Below are 26,554 nucleotides of genomic sequence, written 5' to 3'. Positions count from 1 at the left end.
CAGAAAACCTGCTCTGCAACCGACCGATCAATGCATGACACCAATCTGATAACTTTTTTTTTTTCTGTTTCATTCCCGGGCAAGAAGGGGGAAGGCCGCGCATGCGCAGTTATCCGTCCTACATTCCACTTTGCGCATGGAAAAAAAAATAATAACTTGGGGTTAATGTTATGGAATATGGTGGACTCGTTCGTCCACCTTTTTTTATTGTTATTTTTATTTTCTTCTTCATATCTCTGGGCCACATGGCTTGTAATTCCTTGGACGTGTGTAATTTTGAAGACAGTCTCTCTCTCTCTCTCTCTCTCTCTCTCTCTCTCTCTCTCTCTCTCTCTCTCTCTCTCTCTCTCTCTCTAAGAGAAACTTGTAAGTTGAAATAAGTACACTTTTATATCGCAAGCTTGATAATGCATCAGAAAATGTTTGAGAACTTCAATTTGTCACACTGAAGAGAGAGAGAGAGAGAGAGAGAGAGAGAGAGAGAGAGAGAGAGAGAGAGAGAGAGAGAGAGAGAGAGAGACTGCATAAACACAAATAAGAAAAAAATAAAGTAACTGCATACATCATACTCACTGATTGCCCAAAATCAACCCGCCCACAGGAAAGCGAAATATTTTCCTTTATCAGAAAGCTAATCTTCCCCCGAAACACCCGGTCACCTATCCACCCCGCCCCCAACTCCACAATTCCCGCTCCCTGGGGCCACAAATTTGAGCAATTTAGGACCAATTATTGCTGTGCGGTTTGCTAAAAAGTAACTGCTGGATACTATCTTCGCAAATGGCCGTTGTTTCTTCGCCAACTCAGAGAAGATGACACGTTTTATAGTCTGTTCTTGATGAGTCTCAAATGAGTCTATCCCCTCTAGCCTCATAAGGGTGTTCTTAGACTCAGCTGGTCTAATGCCATCAGTTCTCGCTCTACGCTAATCCACATTTCCGGGCTACAAGTACGGAAATTTGATCGAATAAATGATCCAATAACCTAGGCCTATGCATCAACAAGTATTATTACGGGGTGTCCGCGCCACAATTATAGCAATTTCATCGCTATGAGCAAAACTGTGCGAGTAACCTAGACCTATATATCAACAACTATTACCACAGGGTACAGGTGCAAACTCCTTTAAAAATCAATAAAGGTTTAACTGTTCATGCCAGGGTATCCTTTCTCTTCTATGCATATTAGGCCTTATGCCAGCAATTCTCCCTCTAAGCTAACCACACTTCCGGGCTGCACGTATAGCAATTTGATCGGAAAACTGTGTCAGTAACCCAGGCCTATAAATCAACATCCATTACCACAGGATGCAACTGTAATTGCCTTTCAAAACCAGTAAAGGTTGTAATTTTTATAATAGGGTATATCTTATCTCCCCTGCTCATATTAGGCCTTATGCCCGCAATTCTCCCCCTAAGCTAGCCCACACTTCTGGGCTACAAGTATGGCAATTTTGTCGAAAAAATGTGCCAATAATGTAGGCCTATATATCAACAACTACCACTGCAAGGTGTCCGGGCCACAAGTATAGCAATTTTATCGCCATGAGTGCAAGTCTGAGCGAGTAATCTAGGCCTATATCTCAACAACTATTATCACAGGGTGTAGGTACAGCAGCTTCCAAAAATAAATACATAAATAAATATATAAATAAACATTAAACCAGTATAGGTTGTAACAGTTTTATAATAGGGTGCCTTATCTCCTCTGCGCATATCAGGCCTTACCCCAGCACTTCTCGCTCCAGGTTAACCACACTTCCGGGCTACGAGTATGGAAATTTTGTTGGAAAACTGTTTCAGTAACCTAGACCTATAAATCAACACCCATTGTCACAGGGTGAAAGTACGACATCCATTAAAAACCAGATAAAACCAGTAATGGTTAGAACTGTTTTTATTAGGGTATCCTCTCTCTTTCTCTTTTATGTATATTATTTTAGTCATTGTTCCATTGAGGTCACGGGTAGAGCTCCTCTGCATACTATTAGGAAACATCGTAACCAGTCTGGCCACATTTTCTCACATTTATTCAAAAGGAAATCTGTCAGTCTCTTGGCATTTTTCTTTCCCTCTAGCTTAGGTAATCCCTACCTGCTTTTGTTCTCCCTGGTTCTTATAACCTTTCTTCTGTTACGGGAGAGGTGATGGATACATACATATATACATACATCATCATCCAGGTGCCATATCCCCAAGGACGTTGGCAATCATGGCTCGCCACTCCTCTCTATTCCCGGCTCTCTGCAGCAACTGAGCTGCAGACATTCTTCCTCCAGTCATTCTCACCAATCCATCCATACATTTTTGTCTAGGTCTTCCTCTCGGCCTCCTCCCATTGATTTTACCAGTGAGAGAGACATGTTCTAGTTCTCGTCTTCCCAATATGTGACCCACAAACCTCTCAGCGCCTACTCTCTCTAATACCTCCTCATTCATTTTCCTTTCTGTCCATGATACTTTCAGCATCCTTCTCCAAAACCACATTTCTGCAGCCTGTAACCTCTCCTCGTCTGCCTTCTTCCAGGTCCAAGTTTCACGGCCATACAACAGTACAGACCAAACAAAATATTTCACAAACCTCCTCCTTAGAATCATAGATATTTTCGAGTTGGTGACTAATTTCTTGATCTTTCCAAGTGCATCTTTTGCCATGGATATTCTCTTCCTGATCTCTTTTCCGCAATTTCCATCACTTGTGACAGTGCATCCTAAACAATTAAAACTATCGGTTTGTTTAACTGTTTCAGTATTAATTCTTACATCTGTTCTTGGGGGGAATTTCACTTCTGTTTTCTTAATATTTACTGACAGACCTCTTTCTCTGTTTGACTGGTGTGAAGTTCTGGTTAAAGCTTGAAGTTTATCATGGGAGTCTGCAACAAGTGATGTATCATCAGCATATCTGATATTATCAATATTGACTCCTCCAACCTTAATTCCTTCCATATCTCTGAGATCTCTCATGATCATTTCACTGTATAAATTGAAGAGTTCAGGTGATAGCGCACAACCCTGTCTTACGCCTCTCTTGATGTGCCGAGTCTCTGATTAATCACTTTCTACTTTCACTGATGCCTCTTGATTCCAACATAGATTCTTGATCAATCTGAGATCTCTCCCATCGATGTTTACCTGTTCCAATATCCTTATAGGGTCTGCATGTCAACAAAACAAGCATGCAGATCCTTTTTCGCTTCTATCGCTCTCTCCATCGACGTTCTCAAAATAAAAATCGCATTTCTCGTCTCTTTATCTCTCATGAAACCACAATGTTCATTGCCAATCTCTGGGAGTATCTGATTTCTTATTCTATTCAAAACAATACTCAATATTATATATACATATATATGTGTGTATATATACATAGATATATATACATATATATATATATATGTTTATATATGTATATATATATATGTATGTATATATATATGTATGTATGTATATATATGTATCAATACATGCATACATATGTATGTATGTATACATTTGTGTGATCTGATACATAGCAGAGATCAGATGTATATACATACATATGTACATACATATATATATATATAAATATATATACACATATTTATGCATATATACATATACATATATATAATATTATATATGTAAAATATGTTTCAGTAATAATTGTGAGCCTTTTGATAATCTATCAACTTTTGTATATATATATATATATATATATATATATATATATATATATATATATATATATATATATACATATATATATACACACAACAAAATATATCAAATCAAATTATTAAAAGGCATCACAATTATTACTGAATCAAATCCCTGTCCCCGCCCTATTTCTCAAGATAGCAGTACAGTTATTCCCGTCAGTTCGTAGAAACCTTCACGCCAATGCAGGACCAATAAACCGGTATGAACCAGTGAGAGAGAGAGAGAGAGAGAGAGAGAGAGAGAGAGAGAGAGAGAGAGAGTCCTTCCTCTCTCGGGTCGTCTGCCTGCCTGCCTCCCCGACGCCCCACGTCAAAAGGGAAGCTCCACCCTTAGAAGTTTTCGTACGGAGGCGTCTTGTGGTATGTGTGACTCATGCAGCCCTAGACCTATTTCAGATGCTGGCCGGACATTCGTCGATAATATTCAGTATCTCAACGGCAATGGAATCAATAACCATATCCTCATTATAAAATGCAAAATATACGTCACTTAAAAACGTCGCTTTTGGGAAAAAAAGAAAAAAAACTTCGCTTTCTCCAACTGACACATACTTGCATACTTTCCTGCTCGTACCGGTCTGCCTGGAAATGGAGAGTCTGGTTCTTTCTGGGTTGCTGTTTTAAGCAATGGCGGGCCTGAATGTCTTTTCCCTGGAATGCAATACAGATTCAAGACCTGCATGTCACTCGTTAGACTGAACGGGTGGCTGCATTCGCAGGCTATGCAATATTTCAAATTGGGAAAAAAAACGAACATCTCCGTTCGCCTTTTCGAGGTCAAGCTGCTCTCCGGGCACGAAAGTTTCGTTGGCGTCACATTTACCAGAGATTGTCTTTCCTTTGGCTGTTTAGGTCTGCGTTTTCTTTTCGTCATGTTTTTTTCTGAAAGTATACATTCTCACGATCTCAAAATATCTCCCTCCTACGCTTTATTTATCTCAAAAACTAATTACACGATCCTGTTATCTAACCAAAATGGCATTCGGCACCTACTTAGCACGACTCTATCCAATAAAAAAAGCTGTTAGTACTACTGACTGATTTTTATATATAATATTGTATATTGTATGTACAGATATTGTTATTTTTTATAATAAAAGACAAAAAAAAAAATTGCGTTTACCAAATTTCATGGTGTTTAAAACTGTGTTAACGTAACTAAATCAGGCAGAAATTGCTGCTAAATTGTTGTCCGAAGTTCCTCGGTGTGGACCTCTGGACTCTCCCCATCCAGCAAACAAGAGAAAATAATTTTGTATCATTTCTACGGGGATACTGACAACTCGTAAGAGCTGCGTGTGTAAACCACTGGTAGGCCTATGTTTTAGGAATAGTGGTAGGCCTACAAGTTTGTTTTACGAATATTTTATGGAGTATCTTTGTAATTTCGAGGTTAAAAGACTAGGAATATTAAGGCGTGCAAACATCTCTCTAAACATACAAGCTACGGGGTTACACGACTAACGGAAATGGTATAAGAATTTGTAACCGATAATTCCGTATACAGTTTCTTTTTATGCATTCCATTTCAAAATCCTTCGCAATCAAACGAAAATACTGAAACAGCAATCACTATAAATAAGGCCCAATCACGGCGTATAATGAATGCGCTTAAACTAGGTTAAGATGCAGTAAAAAAAACTTGAAGTTTTTGCCGACATGCTGAGTAAGCTCTAGACTTAGACTCGGGTACAAAACAGAATGGAGACTAATCTTCTATAGTACTCTCGCGCACTGGGTATGACGGACAGGTCTAAATTGCAACATATATAATGAATTTACATGTACCTTTTTTTCAGTTTAGCATAATTTAATACGAGACATTTCTGCTAGCATCTCCTCGCTGGTATAATCATAATGACAGCAGTTTCCCAATTAATGTGAGAGAGAGAGAGAGAGAGAGAGAGAGAGAGAGAGAGAGAGAGAGAGAGAGAGAGAGGTAAGCTAAGCAGAGAGAGAGAGAGAGAGAGAGATCTTATCAGCAAGGTAAGCACACAGAGAGAGAGAAAGAGAGAGAGAGAGAGAGAGAGAGAGAGAGAGAGAGAGAGAGAGAGGTAAGCTCTATCAGCATAATAAGCAGAGAGAGAGAGAGAGAGAACACAGCGACGTGCCTCAGTAATTTAGACAGAAAAACATTATACAGCTGACATAAAGTTACTAATGCCACAATGACTAGCCGTCATTGCCGCGGTGCAGTGTACTGGCAGAAAGAAGCACGTACACTGGTTGACAGTATATCTCCCCCGCCGAACCCCCACCCCCTTCAAAAAAAAAAAATCTTACACACTATGCTGGAGGTGTAATGGCAATTTCGTGTTCCCGGAAAGGATGTGTTGCCAGGGTGCATCGTTGACGCTCTTTTGCTGCGGTGGTGTAGATTCCTTCACTCAAATGCCTTTTTTTGCGTAGAAACTTGCTTTTCCGCTTATTCCGTATGAATGTGCATTCTGAATAATAATAATAATAATAATAATACTATAATAATAATAATATTAAAAAGGATGGCTGTATTATGCGAATTTATCTTATATAGTGTCTTTTCTATCTTCCTTATGATTCGCTTTTCAGGCTCAGCGATGTTAGTCAGCAACTGGCCGATATTCATGTTGGAAAGGGATAGTGTGCGGAATATGGGAAGTCTTTTATTAAAATATCCAATCAGAAATCGTTCGTCTGGATTCGGGTTCTAAAATAGAACCTGAATCCAGACGAACAAATTCTGATTGGATATTTTAATAAAAGACTTCCCATATTCAGCACACTATCCTTTTCCAACATGAATATCGGCCAGTTGCTGACTAACGTCGCTGAGCCTGAAAAGCGAATCATAAGGAAGATTGAAAAGACACTATATAAGATAAATTCGCATAATACAACCATCCTTTTAATAAGACCTGTTTAAAAGAGGGTCTACTCCTTCAAATAACTAATAATAATAATAATTAATAATAATAATAATAATAATAATAATAATATACTATAGGCTATACCACATACTCTAACTCCACAAAAAACAAAGGCTAGGCCTAAGGATATTTTAGGGGGTCAACCGGGCTCTTCCTTCAGATTGGGTATAATCCAGTATATTAGACCGATGCAATATTGCACTATATTGCAATTTTCATGCAAGGAGCTTTATGGTGACTCGTGCTGTCATATTTATCAAGAAAATTGTCGTACTTAAGATAGACCGTGTATAATCTACTGACCACATTCACTAGGCCTATGTATTTCCAGTAGCCACTATGTCGTCTCGTTCGTATCCCAAGTGGTTTCTACTCTATTATTATTATTATTATTATTATTATTATTACTGGCTTGGCTGGAATAATTAGGCCCCTGGCCTCCTGGTAACTGCAGTTTACCATTGTTTACCGGAAGTGCGATAAAGTGGTCAGCAGCCGGATGCCGTGACGTAACAGGTTCCCATGGAAATTGGGACAGCCTCATTACCATAACCATCCGGTACAACGAGATCTGTTTCGTCCACGCGCTCAGAATGTTAATTAACATAATCTTTTATTCACTGTTTCTGACAATTATTATGAATTGGTGAAAAATAAGAATAAAAATCTGGCACGTGGAGCAAAAAGAACATAAATTTGTGGTCTTTTTTTTTTAGTATAACTTAACATCGTTCTACCAAACTCAAGCTCAAAAACAATCAGATTTGTGACGTTTTAATATAATTTGTCTTTTCAGGGTCCCAGTAAGCACCCTGAACTCGTTGGTACCGAATGGAACCGCATGAATCACCCAAACCTTGTTATGTTGGGCACGCAACAACATAATACTGAAATAACAACTCTCTCTCTCTCTCGGGCAGGGGTCGGGGTTTGGGGTAGACTATAGTCACTGGCAATGCAATCCCATCCATCTCATTACAGCCGAGCTCATCCGAATGCTCCGCGTAAGCCATTATTCCGGGTACAAACATCCTCTGAATGGGTATCGAATTGATGAATTGAACTGAATACAGAATTTAGGCCAAAGGCCAAGCACCGGGACCTATGAGGTCGTTCGGCGCTGAAACGGAAATTGACGGTAAAAGGGTTGAAAGGCGTAACAGGAGGAAAACCTCAAAGCAGTTGCATTATGAATCAGTTGTTAGGAGAGGGTGGAAAGTAAGATAGAAGAAAGAGAAAATGAAAGGAGGTACAGTAAAAGGAACGAAAGGGGATGGAGCTAGGGGCCGAAGGGATGCTTCTAAGAATCTTGAGTAATGCCTACAGTGCACCGCATGAGGTGCACTGACGGCACTAACCCCTACGGAGACTGAATGCATATCAACATCTGCAAATCAAAATTCAAACAGTAAACAAGTGACTCGAGATACGCGTCTATGCGTCTATGCACCGCAAGCATCTACTGCATATAGGACGCTGAGAGAGAGAGAGAGAGAGAGAGAGAGAGAGAGAGAGAGAGAGAGAGAGAGAGAGAGAGAGAGAGAGAGATGTAATCGCTTATCGCGCCTCGAAGGCGAAGAATAATTCTCCTCAAAATGGCAAGAGAAAATAAGGCATTACGATCATGATAACGGTCTAAGAGAAATCGATTCCTTTGTCTCCGAGATTACAGAGGAAGCGAGTTTCCTCAGGCGTTTCTCTTTTGTCTCAGACTTTACAGATAAGGTAAAGAATAAATAGCACAAGTGAAACAGCAAAGAAACGCTAATAAACAATGAAATGTGACTTCACTTGAGCCTACTCAATAAACAAAAAGCATCTGCAGCCATTTTGAAGTTCTGAAATTTGCTATAGTCATATCTATTCATACACACACACGCGCATATATATATATATATATATATATATATATATATATATATATATATATATATATATATATATATATATATACATATATATATATATATACTGTATATATATATATATATATATATATATATATATATATATATTATATATGCATACACACAATTACTTTCCCCAAGACTGAAGCCATATATAGGCCTAACATTTTACAGCCAAGATTAAAAATAAATAATTTCACATCCATCTGACTGCAGTGAAGTTATGTACTTTCATACTACTTTACTTCATGTATATTTCGATTTCTACATAAATACAGCAGAATCCGCAGACCTGGCACCTTTAATTACAAAATGATTTCGGATAAATATGGCTAAGTCACTCCCGGGTCATGGCGTCATGCGCAGTGGGAAAAAAAATTAATACGACCCGTTCTGCTTAAAAAAATTACTTGCATTAAAACGCTCTGCATAAGTAGGGCGGAGAAACTCGGGTATGACAAAATCTGAACGCGGGATGACGATTTTTTTTTATTTATTTATTTTATATTCACGCGGTCTGGAAGTCAGTCGAAATTAGGCCAATGCGCTATAATGCCCTCTATAACGATAAGAACCATCTACGACGTCACGATAACAATTACGATAATTTCCGTAGCAGCATCATGATTAGTACTATTATTATTTTTCGCACTTCGAACACGAATGTTAAAGATATTTTCCTTATAAGCATCAACATTGGTACTATTATTGTTTTTCACACCTAGGACACGAATCTACAAGATATATTCCATAACAGCATCATCATTAGTACTATTATTATTTTTCACGCCTAGAACACGAGTCTACTAGATATTTTCCTTACAAATATCATCATCAGTACTGTTAATATTTTTCACACCTAGAACACGAATACTACAAGATATTTTCCTTATAAGCATCATCGTTAGAACTATTATTATTTTTACACCTCGAACACGAATCTACCCTAACAGCATCATTATCATTAGTACTATTATTTTTTTTCACGTCTAGAACACGAACCTACATTACATTTTCCTTACAAGCATCATCGTTATACTGTTATTACTTTTCACACCTAGAACACGAAACCTACACGATATTTTCCTTATAAGCATCACCTTTTTCTTGAACCATTAGTACTATTATTACTTTTCGCAGCTAAAACACGAAATCTACACGATATTTTCCCTAACAGTATCATCATTAGTACTGTTAATATTTTTCACACCTAGATCACGAATCCTGCAAGATGTTTTCCTTACAAGCATCATCATTAGTACTATTATTATTTTCATTAATATTTTTCCATACAAGCATCATCATTAGAACACGAATCCACAAGATATTTTCCCAACAGCATAATAATTAGTACTATTTTTGCTCGAACACAAAATCTACTTAGTAGTAGTAGTAGTAGTAGTAGTAGTAGTAGTAGTAGTAGTAGTAGTAGTAGTAGTAGTAGTAACGCCTTACCTTAGTCACGGCTCATATACGCGTCACATCTCTAAACTTGGATGTAGAATCATAGACATTCCTGCAGCTCATCACCTGCCTTTCTGCTATCACTTCATCTTCCTACCAGAGAGCTGCGGAGCAGAGGAAATGACACAGTCAGGAAGGGCTTCATCATTCCTGACCTTTATATGTAGGCTAAACATCTCTTCTCGCATCCTGTATCTTTTTATAGCAGGGAAGTGCGGTTGCTGAATGCGAATGACAAGGAAAAGGCTGGAGCTGTTGATTTTAACTCTTAGTTTAATATTTGTGGTGTAAGAAGAACTGAAAGGGCGTGAAATGTGGAGATGCACAGAAATGGTAAAAATGTTATGGTCAATGGGATGAATCAGTGTTTCGAGATGGTTTGGTCATGTGGAAAGAATGGAGGCTAATATGTTGATGAGGCATGTTAAATTTGGGGAGTGAAAGAAGTACAGTATTGGAAAGGAGGGCATTATCATCTAGAAACCATCAGGGTATACAATGTCGTGAATGGCCATGATATATAGGGGGTTTGACATGCTGTTGATGAGTAGGTGTATAAGGTGACTGATTTCAATGGTAACTCCATGGTCTTGCTCAACTTGTTTCTAATAAACAGATAAAAGGGTCACACACCAGGCAATAAGTGCATAAAATCCAACCAAGAACATGACCTGAGAAAGCAAGGTTGACAGAAAGACTTGAGAGTACCACAGAAGATGAGAGGCAGCAGTCTTTGTTTCAGTCAGCTATTCAGAACCTTTAAAAATGCTGAGTTTTACCCAAATATATAGTAAAAGAATTGAATTGAACTGAATACATAATTTAGGCCAAAGGCCAAGCACTGGGACCTATGAGTTCATTTAACACTGAAACGAAATTGGCAGTAAAAAGGTTTGAAAGGTGTAACAGGAGGAAAACCTCGCAGTTGCACTGTGAATCAATTGTTAGGAAAGGGTGGAAAGTAAGATGGAGGAAAGAGAATACGAAAGGAGGTACAGTACAGTAAAAGGAAACGAAAGGGGTTGCAGCCAAGGGCTGAAGGCACACTGTAAAGAACCTTAAGTAATGCCTACAGTGCACTGCATGAGGTGCACTGACAGCACTACTCTCCTATGGGGTCTAGCAAAAGAACACCAGCTTTGTATCCTCTTCTCCCTTCTATGATTCTTCAGTTTATCCTATTTCCCTCCATTTCAATCTATTTCCACAAAAGAGGGAATGAAAAAAACAAGGTACCCCCAACCCACCAATATAGAGCCAGACATTTCTCTCTCTCTAACCTAAGCTTCAAACTTGTCGAGATTCTCCAAAATTTCATTTAACAATCCATGAAATGGACAGTGTATAAAATTTAGGCCTAGGAACAAGTGCTGGGACCTGTGAAATCATTTGGCACTAAAAGGGAAATTGAGAGTAAAGGAGATATGAAAAGTGTAGCCAGAGGAAACCTCACATTTGCACTACGAAACAACTGTTAGAAGATGGTGGAAAGTAAGATGGAAGAAAGAGAATATGAACAGAGGTAAAGTAAAAGGAATGAAAGGGGCTGTGTTTAGGGGCTGAAGGGGGGCAGCAAAGAACCTAAAGTAATGCCTACTCCAGTGCCTAACAGCTTGCGGCACTTCACATTTCTGTCATGCCTCAAAATCCGAAAGGGCTGTACTGTAATTAATTAACTGTTACAAATGCTTTCCTGTTGAGCGGGCTGGCACAAGTCTCGGTTCATATTTTTTGTTGTCTTATTTTACTGTAATTTTTCTTTATCTCTTTCTTCTTTACTTTTCAATATCCTTTTCTGTAAGGGTCTGCTTTCCCTGTTGGGACCTTTGGGCTTCTAGCATTCTGCTTTTTCAGCAAAGGATAAAGCTTGGCTTGTAATTATAATAAAATAATAATAATAATAATAATAATAATAATAATAATAATAATACTCTTAGTAACATAAGTCTTAACATGGAGAAGCAAATCCAGTTATGTATATGTACAGTACATATATTTAAAGATAAATCTGTAGACAGCTTTCGGGAACTCGTTCCGTTCCCCTTTTCAATCAGATTGAAAAGGGGAACCAAACGAGTTCCCAAAAGCTATCTGTAAAGATTTATCTTTAAATGTATGTACATACACATAACTGTGGATTTGCTTCTCCAATAATAACTAATAATAATAATGCTATTTACAAAGTTACACACTACAAATCTAACCAAACATCAACAAAGAACATGTCAACGTTACACTGTTCACGGACACATTTTATTTCAAAAAACCTGTTACTATTTTGTCAACTCATGCTGCAATTATACTCACTGATACCACATGCATCGTGCCTTGCTCTGTCCAAGGTAAGCAATCCAGTGACTCAGGGTCACTTGCAAAAGCCCGTGTTAATATTTAGTTTTACCTGTTACCTTGGGTCTTTCCTTAAACTGTATGTCCAAAATAATTTTCCTCCTCGTCCTCATATATTCATAGCATTCTTTTTCAGTGTTACCTTTTCACTCATACCATTACTTTACTAGATGTTAATAATATTTCCCTAATTTGTTTACACTTTTATGCCCCAGTGTCCTTCTGTTTGTATAATTGTTTTATTTGCCTTTGCTTTTTTATGTCATATTGTTTTCTTAACAACCTGTTTGTATACTGTATTTTACTTTTCAATATACTACTGTATGTACCATATTCAGTAATTTGCAATAAATCATTTTTCAATATACCTCAGTTTACCTCAACCATTTACTTTTCAAACACAGGCTGGCTACAATGTACAGCAGCTTCTCACATCCCAAAAACATTACTTTAATCTCTAGCTTCATAAATTATTCTGACCAAACTCTCTAGGTGCTCTAAGGAGATACCTTTACAAAAGCCTGCTTTTACTGTAAACTAACAATCATTTATTACTTAAATCAAAAAGATTGGCCTGGACTTTGCATCAAGTTCTGGAGTAAAATGCAGCCTAAAATGTTAAGAAATCACAGAAAATAGTTTTTACGATATATTTGCATTCAGATTCCTCATGCAATATTACAAGAGAATCATCAACTTCAACCATGCATCACTGTATTTTTTATATTAATGCATACCTAAGAATCCGAACTACCACTGTGTAAGATTATGCTTAGCAAATGTCAACAGCATAGTACTGTACGAAGTGAAAACAGCAGTAGGTTAAATAAAATCCTTAGTCAAAACTTGGATCCTTTTAATAGTACTACTAAACAATATACGTGATCTTATAAAGAGAGAAAATGAAAATATACTTTCTTATCCCACCCACAAGTTACGAGGGTATCTGTATCCTTCCAAGCCATACCGCGGACAAAGTCAGAGTGTCTGTCATCTTCATACCTATTATGAGAAAAATATAAAAACAGAATATGTTACACTCCAGAAAAAGAAGTTGAGTAAATTCCTTTAACTAGCTAATTCATTGGTGTTCCTTCTATGCTCCTATTCAGAGAGAGAGAGAGAGAGAGAGAGAGAGAGAGAGAGAGAGAGAGAGAGAGAGAGAGAGAGAGAGAGAGAGAGAGAGAGAGAGAGAGACCCACACCAGTCAGTGTCATCTTCATGTAATAGAAAATGCCACAGAAAGATGAAAGCAGCAAGAAATGCGGGATGATTATTATTGAACACTATACATATGATAAAAAGCAGTCAACAAATTCAAAAGCGCAATCTAATAGAAAAGTTCTTTTGACAACTGTTTTTGTCTCACAACATACAAACTCATGCTCAGGGTAACTCTCATTCAATACCTTAAGAACAAACAAACTCATAATCTAATAATATGTACAACAACTTTCTCAGTTTGTCTTATCTTTATTTTCAAATTACTCTGATTTTAATTCCCCTTTACTTCTGTATACGTTTTCCTGTACACAGCTGCTTTCCCTGTGGGAGCCTCTGAGCTTGTAGAATTCTGTTTTATTTACAAGTGTTGCCACTGGGATGATAATGATGACTAAAAAATCAGTGGGGTGCATAAAAATAATACCTCCGATCCAAACCAATGAAAAACGTGAAAGCTGCCTTCATAAGAACTCTACATGTGGCCTTAAGATGCACAATGTTGATGACATGAAACAAATGACAGTAAAGTTCATCATGTGAGTCTCCACCCCAAAAAACACATATATACTGTACTGTAAAGGAGGACCTGGATCAAAAAGCAATTCAACTAAAATATCATTACTATCAAGTAGTTCCACAAGACCAGTGGGTCACATTTCTAGACTCGCGTGAGGTGACCTAAACGATATGCTCCTGAATGGAAAGTGAAAACTGGACATGGGTAAAGTTCACATTGGGACAATGAAGTGGAATGTGATGGAAGGGAAGGAAAGGGATGAAAAGTAAGGCAGGGAGCAATGATGCTATGGCCAATGGAATGTTGCAAAGAACCCTGTACTATACAGGACACTTTGAGTGACACTAAGTGGTACCACTCTTCAACAGATTCAGTTGAGAGAGAGAGAGAGAGAGAGAGAGAGAGAGAGAGAGAGAGATTAAGTAATGTTCTAGTATTGAAGAAATAATATTAGGCTATATTATATTTCATCAGGGAAATGAAGAAATGATTACCGTAGCAATTTCTATTCACAAATTCCACAAAACACCTATGAGATTAGCACACTTCAAGAAATTCACGATGCTTAGGCTTTACCTCAATTATTAAACTAAAATTGGCATTAAGTACCATTAAACAGTATTCAAACTACAGTACATGAAATTATTACTGATATAAGAGACAACCTTTGCAGGCATGTGTATGACAATTAACAAAAACTCAATAAAATTACACTCACTTGGTCTTCAGTGTGTCTTGCACGTCAACTACCAACACTTTGCTATCATCTGCACAGACTGCAATCAAGTTGGGCCTGAAATTTTAACAGAATACATTTAAAATTACCTTGTATGGAAGACAAATTTTGTTGTTACATTACTATTACTGTCAAACATTTTTTTCATTTAACCAAAATGAATATTCACGGAATGGAATATGATTAAAAGGGAAATGTAATAATGTACTGGAGTGCACATGTACAAGACCTTTGTGAATAGAAAGCCACCTGTCACAAAAATAATTTATACAAGAAAAACATTTAAAGCCCAGTCTTTATACCTAGCAAAAATAATGTATCACTTTACGATTCCTTTTAACAAAAATACAGTAACCTAGCCCTTATAAAATATATGATACACTGCAATAGATGTTAAAGAATGCTTATCATTATTTGGTAGTTTAACCACCATATACACTGCTGCTGCAGTGCTTTCGCTATGCATTAAATGTTCCAAAACACAATAAATGTTCCAAAACACAATAAAAGTCAATTTCAATAACAGTTCATTAAAGTAGTTTCCCCAAGGACTGGTAAATCAATGGCCTCCTGAGAACATAAAACCATACAGTAACCTAACACTATGAAGTGGCCAGTGAAAATAAATGGTCTTAATTTTAACATTTAAAGCAGATGCACATTATAATAATGAACTATGGCAGGTAAGGGGTATGTCTTGTTACATGAAAGTCCAATGTCACTTTCTTTATTAGATTTTATTATAAACAAGAGATTTGCTTTATCAGTAACCAAGACCAAACTTTTGAACGTCAACTCACCTAAATGGGTTTTCACACATTCTGAAAATGGGACGTTCAAAACCATTCAACGAAAACAGACTTTCGTTCAGATTGCCCGTGCTACGCAGTAAGAGGGCTCCATTTTGAGTTCCGACGACATAATTGTCCATACCTGGACCTGGAGTCCACACAACACTTTCTGGTTTACTATCCCAGTCGCGGTACACACCTGGAGAGAGAGAGACAAATACTAAACAAGAAAAGACCAATCATTTTTGTATCATAAAATCCACAAAAATTTTCATCTGTTCTGCCCTAACCTTTCTACTTCAGGCCTAATTTAGATAATGGCATTAGGATGCCCACGATAAGTCAAGGAGCTCTCTTCAAAAACACTTACATGACGCTGGTCTCAGACACCGAAGATCCCACAGGAGTACATTCCCATCCATGCCGGTAGAGAGGAAAATTTGGTCATTGGAGGGATGCGGGGCTACGCTTGTCACTGGCTGTGAGTGCGCTACTGAAAACAGTCTCACTACTCTGTATCCTTCACTGTCCCATAATCTGATACTGCAATACAACAAAGATACTGGTTACTCTTACAACTGGCTAAACTGGCTATGCATTGCACTTAACATTCCCAAGAATTTCTGTCATCATCATTAAGTAGTATAACCTGACCACATGGTCAAAACACAAGACTCGCTGGCATGTCTAATGGGTGCTTTAAGTGCAGCTTACATTAGCTTTAAGCATCACATCAAATTATAAATTATGTACACAGCAAACACATACTCCCAAGGCCCAAACCACGTCAGAAAGGGTGCAAAATGGAGAACGTATAGTGCTCTACCAGACAGTTTAAAGTAGAACAAATGGACAGAAAGCAAGATAAAGCAATGCAGCTGAAGACCAAGGGGACACCTGCATTAGCTTTTGGTAGTGTCCCATTAAGTGCAAAACAAACTCTTGTCAGTAATTTGGAAAGAAGGGGTTCCAAAGGGGTAACTGTAACTGGCCCCAAATGCTTCACTGATAATTCACAAGAGTTCACAATGGCAGTCTGACTGTTTTGCTCACCCCCCTAATTTAACATTGCATTTTTTAAGTAATTCTCCATGCCAAGTCTGTAAAAGGCTAAAAATTTAACATTGATTATAACATGGTTTACTAGTAAGTTGAATTTCTACACTCACATAGCTCGCCTGAAGGATTCCCTTGATTTAGGGCCTTCCTAACCTGGGGTCTCTAACAAATACATAATCAATCAAGCTGGCCTGAAGGAGGTTCCCCAATTATATTCATCAGAAATTATTTCCTGGCTTACGCCTGTTCCGGGTAACCTGGGAAGAAATATGGCCCCAAAATGGCAGAATAATCAAATTTGAAGGTTTTTTGATGTAAAACATAATCAACATCGTTTTCAATGACCCAGAGCATTAAAAGTAAGATTTTCTTATGATTTTTGACGATTTTCGAATATTGGTTAACGCGGCGGAACCCCGTGTATAGAAACCGGGGACCGCCTGTACTTTCATTTCACAATATTGTTAAGGCACTTGTGTATACGAAAAGCCAAGCTAAGCTTGTAGCTCATTTAAAATTAAACACCTCTGTACTTCAATACAAAACATTAGGCAGAGTTTCCATCCTTCTCAACACTCTTGGCTTATCTGACAGGCCTATAAAATTCAAAATGAGTTTACAAACTAACAGCTGATCACAAGCTCAAGCAAATATGGAGGGTAGAGTTATTAACGGCATACAGAACAAATGAAATGACCCTATAATACCCAGCAGCTTTCAGACAGGCAAGGGATGTGAACAATCCCAGGACATAATACTACAAGTGACAAATCCCAGGGCATAGTAAATACTGTACTACAATGAAGGAAGATGACTAAGCGAGCGCACTAATGCTGGATCAGTCGTAGGAAAAAGTAGGGAAGAGCGAATGACGATATAAAAGGTAAATCTTAACCCAAAACAATATACATAACCAAGCTACATCTAGCACAAATGCAAAATGCACTGGGTTTTGTTCAAAGTTATAAAAGATAAGAGAAAATTTTGTAACATGCAATACTGTACAATACAAGTAGTATATAGTAAGTGAGAGAGAGAAAAAAAAAGGTCCATAAACAACTGAAAAAATCTACAAATCCAATAAAAAGAAGCAACCCACAAATAACTTTTTAAGTGATACTGTCATGACACCATATAATAAAATTCTTGTACAAGTCATATATGTTTTGCAATTCAAAGTTACAAGACGTATCTTTGCCACTAGGAGTGATCTTGCTTAACATTGCAATATTTCAAAAGAGCACATTTGGGTTACAAAATTATGTATGCTACTGTACTTTACAACTACAACACTGATTACCCACGAGTTCAAACATACCTCATGTCTGCTGAGGCTGTTAACGCATTCTTACGATTGCAAGTGACCTTCACACAATGTACGACATCTAAATGTTCGTCCAGCTGACATACGCTCCTTAAATGTGTCCCGGTTTCTGTCTTTGCTATCGTTAAGAATTCAACTGTGCCTGTATCCTGAAATAACCACAGATGAAAGAAAATTATCCAACTAATAAATTGCAAACAAATGACATCATTATTGGAAGCAATGCATTCTTGCTGGGCTTGATAATGGATGGAAAGCACTTCATGTGTACAGAATACTGTACGGTACATACTTATAAAGTTGTAAACTTCAAAATTTTCTGTTACAATTTGGGGACAAACAACTACAAATATACTTGGCATTATGGCGAGGAATCCACACAAAGTTAAAAGTTCTAAGTTAAAGTTATTAATGTCAATTCCTGTCGACTCAATAAATTACACCTGCAATATATCTAAGCATCAATGATTTGATGACTTGCTGTTTTGTAATCAAGATCTGAGAAAACTTATCTAGAGGTTGCTATAACCTAAGGTGCAGTCATTGATCTTAAAATGTAATTAGCTATGAAAAATGCTAGGAATTAAATATGATCTGCAGGGTTATCATAACCATTCAAAATTTGAAAACATTCACTCAGATCAAAGTTTAAAGTCCACTAACAAGTAAAACAAACTTACACTGAATAAATAGCCACTAAGTGATAAAGCATTGTTATGATTACCGAAGTTCAATAAGACCTTTTTCCTAAAGTCTTACAAGTTTTGCCATCAAGATTTTTTACTATTGAGCTGAAAACTGGAGAAAAGTAGAGTTAATGAAGCTGGACTGCTAGTTAGGAAGACCACAGGGAAAGAATGAAAAGTGGAAAGTAGCACTGCAAAGTACCTTCAGTACTATCTACAGCAAATAGCGAGGAAATAAAGTATGAGAGAGAGAGAGAGAGAGAGAGAGAGAGATTTTAACAAGCAAGCAACTATAAGAGGAAAACTAACTTACCTGTCCAATCATGATCGAAGTTTCATCATCTAAGTAAACGCCATCTGCTAGACCGGATGTTATTTCGTGTCCTGACGTACACTTTTCCACGTCTGGAGCAAGTGACGCTGTTTCGTAGTACCACAGCGAGCCACCCCAGTACCGTCCTGTTAGACTGCTGCTACCCATCAATAGATGGCCGTCTGTGGGGCATTCCGCGTATTAAAAACTACGATAAAATAACTGCACATGAAGAAAGGCTATGTTTCTCTTCAAATACTGAAACCTAGACATACCAACTTTCAAAAATGGCATATAGTCACAACAGCTACAATAATTAGAAGAAATCCTTAATTTTGAATAAAGGAAAAAAATATTAAGGCAGCCCTTTTGGCATTTACTGTCTATTGAATTATGAAGTATTTATAAAGCTGTAATAGATTTCGGTAAATCTATTTAATCTTATTGAGTATATACCATCTACGAGAACAAAAGATTCTGAGCAAAGCAGTAAGGTTAAATTGCTCTTTAGGACTTATGCCCTAAAGGTCTTTTGAAAATAAAATGATCCTACTCTAACTCAAAACAACTGTAAACTTAACTTCTATTCATAACTTTGATCAAAAGCTATAGGTTCTCAAAAATTGAATATCTTTTCCAAACTGAAACTACATCAAACAATATACTGAAAAAGGATCTTTTGCAAACCACTATAAGGACACCTTTTCTTATAATACAGCAATAATAAAACACAATACAGTAAACCTCCCGTATTCGTGTTCTCATGGTTCGCGGACTCACGCATTCGCGGGTTTCTCTGTGGAACATATCTAGCCACTTTTCGCGGAAAATTCGCCCATTCGCGGTATTTTTCAATGAGAAATATGCACTAATTACTGTATTTTCATATAATTTTCATGAAATGCACTTTTTGTGATAAAACTATTAAAACACTCAGGTATAAGCATTTTTACAGGGTTTTTCTTGGTTTAAGCTATCAAAATGGGCAGTTCTAAGTGTTTTTAGAGGGGTTAAGCATTCGCGGATTTGACCTATTCGCGGGGGTGGGGGACGATCCCCGCGAATATGGGGGGGGTTCACTGTACAGTACACAAGAAATTAATCACTATTTACAGTTGACCCCCAGTATTCACGGGGGATTCATACCACAAGCCCCTGCTAACTGCCAAAATCTGCAAAAACTTGACAACCCTCTAAAAACGCTTATAATTACCTATTTTGATAGTTCAAACACTAACAAACCCCTTTAAAAATGCTTACACCTGAGTATTTTAAGTTTTATCACAAAAAATGCATTTAGTCACAAAAATATGAAAATACAGTACAGGCAGTCCCTGGTTATAAGTGGGGTTCCGTTTCTGAGGGTGTGATGATAACTGAAAATCGTCGCTAGCTGATTTTCGGGGGTTATCGGCTCTGAAAAGCGCCGATTTTCAGTTACTGGCACCACTGTTAGGTATGTATCGGCGCCAATACCCAATTATCGGCGCCGATAAGTGGAAATCGGCGATTTTCGTCACTCGACAAGCCCCATAAAACCGGATCGCTGTTAACCGAGCCTGCCGTTAACCGGGGACTGCCTGTAATTAGTGAATATTTCTCTATGAAAAATACTGCGAATAGGTGAATTTTCCGCGAATAATGTGTATATACGTTCCACAGAAAAATCTACGAATAGTCGAAGCCACAAATCCAGAACCGCGAATAGGCGGGGGTCCACTGTATTTATAAGTTCATGTTACAAGTCTCAATAAAATTTACAAAGTGAAGAAGCCACATAAGAGAGATTTTCTCTCTAATCTTACGTTTATTGAAGGTTATGAAATCCAGGTGCTTCTCCACTTGACAAGGAATGTGATCCACGTGTTCCATTTCCTGGGGGCTCGTTATGTCCTGCTGAAAAAATAATGAAAATTCAATTTTCTCGAAAAGACTTAACAATGCTCTCTTGCTTGCCCACATGACAATAAAAACTGGAACTCAGAAGAATACTTTTAAGCCACCATAGAATAACTCATTCAAAATAAATACACAATTCTTTTTGCTGGAATACACAGAATGATAGTTGGTTAATATTAAAAAGAATAATTTTTTATTGATCATTTCAAGTTCTAAGGACAATACACCATGTCATACAATTCTTGATTGGCAAATTCACGTGTGAAATTATCATCCATGAAAGTATGGAAAAAAACGATTGAGAATACTGTGCACTTTGAATAAAAAAAAGTTATGTCTTAGTTTAAGCAGGCCACTGAGCTGATTAACAGCTCTCCTAGGGCTGGCCCGAAGGATTATTTTTATTTTTACGTGGCTAAGAACCAACTGGTTATCTAGCAACGGGACCTACAGCTTATACAACATCCTATATGTAACGTATACAACTTGCCTTTGAAGGCCCATATGAGAAGTAATTACACAGAAATTTAAAATTAATTACTCCCAAGAGCATACAGCAGAGAATTGGCAAGTGGCCGAAGCCTGAGGAGGATAAGAAAAATGCTCACGCTTCAAAACTCCTCTTGGCATTCATTTTTCTGTGCCCATTACACCAAATACTTGTGTTTTCTACAAGACTTCTAAAATCATTATTTATCAGAACAGAACAGAATAGTATAGAATTTAGGCTAAGGGCCAGCGCTGGGAACATGTAAGGTCATTCAGCACTGAAACTGAAATTGATAGTAAAAGGTTTGAAAGGTGTGACGGAAGGAAAACCTCGCAACTGCACTACAAATCAATTGTTAGGAGAGGGTGGAAGGTAAGGTGAAAGAATGAGGATATGAATGGAGGCACAGTAAAAGGAATGAAATGGGTTGTGGCTAAAAAAAAGTTAAGTATGTCTTAGTTTTACCAAACCACTGAGCTGATTAACAGCTCTCCTAGGGCTGGCCTGAAGGATTAGACTTATTTCACGTGGCTAAGAACCAACTGGTTACTTAGCAACGGGACCTACAGCTTATTGTGGAATCCGAACCACATTATAATGAGAAATGAATTTCTATCACCAGAAATAAATTCCTCTAACTCTTCATCAGCCGGCCAGGAGAACTGAACTCTGGCCCATCGAGTGACAGTCCGAAGTTCTACTGACTCACACAACGAAGGGCTGTAAATAGCAACCAAGACTGCTACACAGGGTCTGTACTCTCCCATCTAATTAGGCTACTAGTTGGGTGACGTGACAGTGATCATATCCAATCTTAAAGGCTAAAAGAGAAGGAACGAGGAATCAAAAGGAAAAAGGAAAGAAAATCAATTCATCGCCGCCTCCAATGCAGTGATTCAGAGGACCTTAAATCCTCTATTAAAAGAAAGAAAAAGTACTCTACATTTTTCTTTTCTTAATGTTCCAGATTCACTTTGAATCACTGGTCTTGTGAGATTAATAGCAACATAGTGTCTTTCTTACTTTTATCTAATTTGGACCCATTTAGGTCCTTTATTCCTCACACTATTGGACTGTGGAACAATCTCCCTAAGGATGTCAAGTAATTGGAACTTCTAATGTCAAGTAACTGGAACTTCTAAAGTTCAAGCAAACATGCAATGCATTACTACTTAATACTACTCTCCTTGCATTTTAATACATTTTTATCTGTTTAAAAATTTATTTTTTCTTTTTTAAAAAGTGATAACTTTCTGTATTTCCCTTTAACTCCTCTTCTTCCTAATAACCACCATATTCTTTGGAAGCTTGAATTTCAAGTCAATGGCGCCTGTGGGCTTGTTCCATATGAACAGGGTTTGTCGTCTGAATAACAAATGAACAAAACCACATACTCGCTGCCTAATACCGAGTGCTACTACAACAGACACAGCCGTTGTGGGGTCGTTGTGTGATGTGCGCACTTTCACTTTTTTCTGTCTTCATCCTAGGAGTTCATCCTTCCTAGGTTGCCACTATCTACCCCTCATGAATTTTATTAACTTAGCAGCAAACAGGAATAACGTACAAAAAGCACAGCTCTTCTTCATTAAATATAAAAGTCTTCACTCCTTTGATATTAATGTTATATGGCATGCACACTGAATATTGCTATGAATTTTGTCAGATTTCTGAAAAAAATCTGACTTTTGAATGCATTATTTGGAGAATGATGAAGTTTCTACATTATATATATTACCATCCTAATCTCACCAGTCACTAAGTGTTTTACACCCCACAGGAGGGTACCACTTACACAGTGTCTTGTAATCATAAATATGGAATGGAATATGGAATGTAGATTTTGCCAAAGGCCAAGCGCTGGGACCTATGAAGTCATTCAGCGCTGAAAGGGAAATTCAGAACAGACAGACAGTATAAGGAACGAAAGGGGTCGCAGCTAGGGGCCAAAGGGACCCTGCAAAGAACTTTAAGTAATACCTAAAGGGCAATGAGTGAGGTGCACTGACGGCATTACCCCCCTATGGAGGCCACTTTATCCATTTTCTTTGGTCTCTTCCCACCTAGATTTACATCATTCCAATTTCCAGTTCTCATTTAAGAACAAACCCTTCATGCAATTCAAAGGCTTTACAAAATGTGACTCAGTGGCAAAGCTCCGCAGCTGTAAAATATATGTGATGCACTGTAATTGGCATGACGATGGTTTGCCTTACTAATATGAAAAATAAGTAGGTTAGATTGGGCTACAGCCTTACTAAACTTTTGAACTGGAGACATACTTTACCTACCTCCTGATGACTCTCCTCTGCTACATATGAGTAAAACTGTCCTATGACTTTTGATGGAATGATAAAAAAAATACGAAACCTGTAGCATAGGCTACCCTAACACCACGACCAAATCCAAATCTATGCTTAGTTCCATAAGGAAGGGGTTAACAGTAATATAATATTACAATGTTAACAGTAATATATAATATATAGTACAAACACCTAACCATCATAATTCTTCCGGTCTACTGATCACCTACATTATGGTTTTTTACTAGGCTACCAATTGTAAGTGTAAAATACAGAATACTTTAGGCTAGAAAATAACTGAACTTCCTTTGTACTAAAATAACTGAACTTCCTTTTAACTATGTTGATAACTTGAAAATGTTCAAGTGTAGGCTGTCCATTACTAACCAGAAGGCCAGTTCAGGGGGTGCTGTAGTTACTTTTAACCCAAAAGCAAGACAGAGCTAATATGATATATTCTGCAAAACTTTTCCTATTGCCATATAAAAAATCATCATAAATGCTCACTAACCAAGTTGAGAGTTTTGGTCTTCTTTAGGAGAGTTTCTTCCTGTACAATTTTGTCCACCACCATTTCTGTCCTTGTTCTTCATTTCCAATAATTCTCCAACAGCGTGCTGTGACGTCAAGCACACAATTAAGCCAGTTCTTGCTTTTGTCACATGCTAAATCAACCAGTCAAAGTCATGGCTAAATCATCCTGGGTTGTGTTTGCCATTGTTCAATGGTACATTAGGCTACCCATCAGTTTTAAGACAATTTAAAAAAAATTGTAAATAACTTGTCCCTTGTACAAGAAAGTGTACTGAGGAATACCAAGCCATTACAATTGATCTCCAGTCCTCTGTTCATGTCAAGAGTGACCAGATTTGCTGAACAGCAGCACCAATATGCAGTACATGTGCCGAGATGTCGAACTTCTGTCCCAGAGGTCTTTTACTACTGTACTGACACAGTTGGCAGAACTGACTCCTGCAGATGCTGTGCAATTAGAACCTCAATGCTTCACTAACCTAAAACAAATCACTTGTTTTCCCTATTTATTAATTCATCTCTTTCTGTACTTTGTACTGTCTTCTGTAATCTCTTCCAAATGAACTTCATTTCCTTTGGAAGTTGATGGCTCCTGTGGGCTTGCTCCTATGAACAGGGTTGTCTTCTGAATAATAATTGTATTTGGACGGGCAATCTGAAAAGGAACTTAGCCCTTGAGGCAGAGTCATTTTAGCACAAAATAGGGAAGGCTACGACTTTCAAATAGCTTCAGATGTGACCAAGCCCAATTTGACCAGAGATGTCTAATTTGGGTTTGTGTAGAATCTGCAAACAATTAGTTTTCAGGAGTATGTCTGATTTTGACAATATTAACACAATTACCCAGGAAATATGATTAATTTATCAACTGTCCCTATTTTTGGACACCAAAGAGGGAAAACAAGTTTAGTCTCTGACGACAGAGAGACAGATTACAAAGTAACCACAGTAATCCAGCCGATGAAAGCAAAACTAATTTTCCTAAAATTTCTGCTGTCATAAGTCAAACGGAGACAGTATCCCAGTAAAGTTGTGATACATCCCTGTACTGTGCATAACTTATAGCTCCCTAAGTCAGGGTAGAGTAGGGGGGTCTAGGTTAGGTAAGGAAAGGGTTAGGGTTGGGATTTACCTATAAATGACACACGTTCACATTCGCCCGCCCTAAGAGCCCAGTTTCCCACTGGGAGTCCCATTTAATTACTAGATTCAAGGGATATAATGGGTTAAAGGAATACAGTAACTGCGATGGACATTAAGGTCCAATTCGCCAAAACCTACAGAACATTTTAAACCTCGGTGGTATCCTGTGTTCGTGGTCTGAAAGTAATATTAAACAATTAAAATTCATGTTCGCTATCATAAAGATAAAGTTTAAAGTCAATCCAGTGCATAATATATTCCTGGCGTAGTGTTGCTAATGGACCACCCCAGACCACGCCGAACCCTTAACACGGCCTTTCGACGGAGTCACGTTCTCATTCTCTCACAAATTGAAATATTTTATATGAATAAATTTAACTCCGTCTACTTGACCAACAAACTCTAAAGGAGAAGACGAAGGTCAAACCACCCTAGAAAAATGGCTACAGGCAAAATCAGTCGAGCCATGTGGGTTAGCCAACTGCCTCAGAAAAGAATCAAACACAGCATATACCATTTCAGCTTGTTCCTCCGGGGAATTCATCTCGAGATCGTTCTCCTCTCTTTGGGAGGTGTTGGCCATTTTCTCCATTAACGCAGAAGAGTTCTTTTTTTTCCCGGGGCACCGTTTTTATAATAAAAATGGGCGATGGGGGTAGACTGCCTTCGGCCAGGAACTGCGTCCGTAGGTTACTGTTCTTTATGACACCAAGTGGCATAATGATTGTTTTCGTTTTCATGCTCTTGAGTTAGCTTGGTCCGTCTCCCCTCCCAAACACCCCCACCCTCTCCCCCCTGCCAAATTCTCCTTACTTTCCTCTCCATACCCACCAATTCTTTTTATTTGTATCTACCCCCTGCCTTTCTCTCCTCCGGCCCTGCTACCCTCCTGAGATGCCATCATTTATGCATACATAATTTGCGCTTTCGTCTGTCTTTGGGTCATTTGTGTACTTTTCTCTGCGCGCAATCTTAGTCTATATTAATTGCCCCAGCTTGGATGATCTTTAATAATCGTTTCTTTAATTATTTTTATTTTATATCGTGTAATTACTCAGCTTTCTAGGTAACTCCTATCTCCAGAAAACCCCTATCTCCAGCCCCCCAAACGAGGACAAAACAGGGGTTTTGATTGGCTGGTGTCCTCAACCTCGACCAATCACAACGTAGTTTATAAGTCTTGTCTATTCTCTTTCATTTTCGTATAAATAA

At 37.9% G+C, this 26,554-nt stretch overlaps 2 protein-coding genes across 3 annotated transcripts in view; both read right to left on the bottom strand.

Moving 5' to 3' along the window:
• The window catches only part of LOC136833014 (uncharacterized), a 28,527-nt gene extending 24,148 nt beyond the window's left edge, over window positions 1-4,379 (bottom strand). The window contains exons 1-3 of the mRNA XM_067094663.1: window positions 4,250-4,379; window positions 2,812-3,046; window positions 387-430 (exon numbers count right to left, since the gene is read on the bottom strand). Of these exons, the coding sequence (XP_066950764.1) occupies window positions 387-430; window positions 2,812-3,046; window positions 4,250-4,379 (409 nt within the window). The remainder of the gene's footprint in view (window positions 1-386; window positions 431-2,811; window positions 3,047-4,249) is intronic.
• Window positions 4,380-13,162: 8,783 nt separating this feature from the next.
• vls (valois) lies at window positions 13,163-26,165 on the bottom strand. Of its 2 annotated transcripts, none has more exons than XM_067095197.1 (8): window positions 25,857-26,165; window positions 20,779-20,869; window positions 18,974-19,155; window positions 17,969-18,123; window positions 15,962-16,134; window positions 15,601-15,790; window positions 14,783-14,857; window positions 13,163-13,325 (listed from the first exon to the last, which is right to left on the bottom strand). In XM_067095197.1, the coding sequence occupies exons 1-8, from the start codon at window positions 25,932-25,934 to the stop codon at window positions 13,211-13,213; spliced, it is 1,059 nt and encodes a 352-aa protein (XP_066951298.1). In that variant the 5' UTR covers window positions 25,935-26,165; the 3' UTR covers window positions 13,163-13,210. The 2 variants fall into 2 exon arrangements, with proteins under 2 accessions (XP_066951298.1, XP_066951299.1); XM_067095198.1 differs by having other exon boundaries at window positions 20,779-20,866; window positions 25,857-26,081.
• Window positions 26,166-26,554: the final 389 nt, after the last annotated feature.

This window comes from Macrobrachium rosenbergii, chromosome 51 (genome assembly GCF_040412425.1).
Source record: "Macrobrachium rosenbergii isolate ZJJX-2024 chromosome 51, ASM4041242v1, whole genome shotgun sequence".
Lineage (NCBI taxonomy): Eukaryota > Metazoa > Arthropoda > Malacostraca > Decapoda > Palaemonidae > Macrobrachium > Macrobrachium rosenbergii.
Note: the sequence above shows the minus strand (reverse complement) of the source record. Positions and strands in the feature narration are given on the sequence as shown.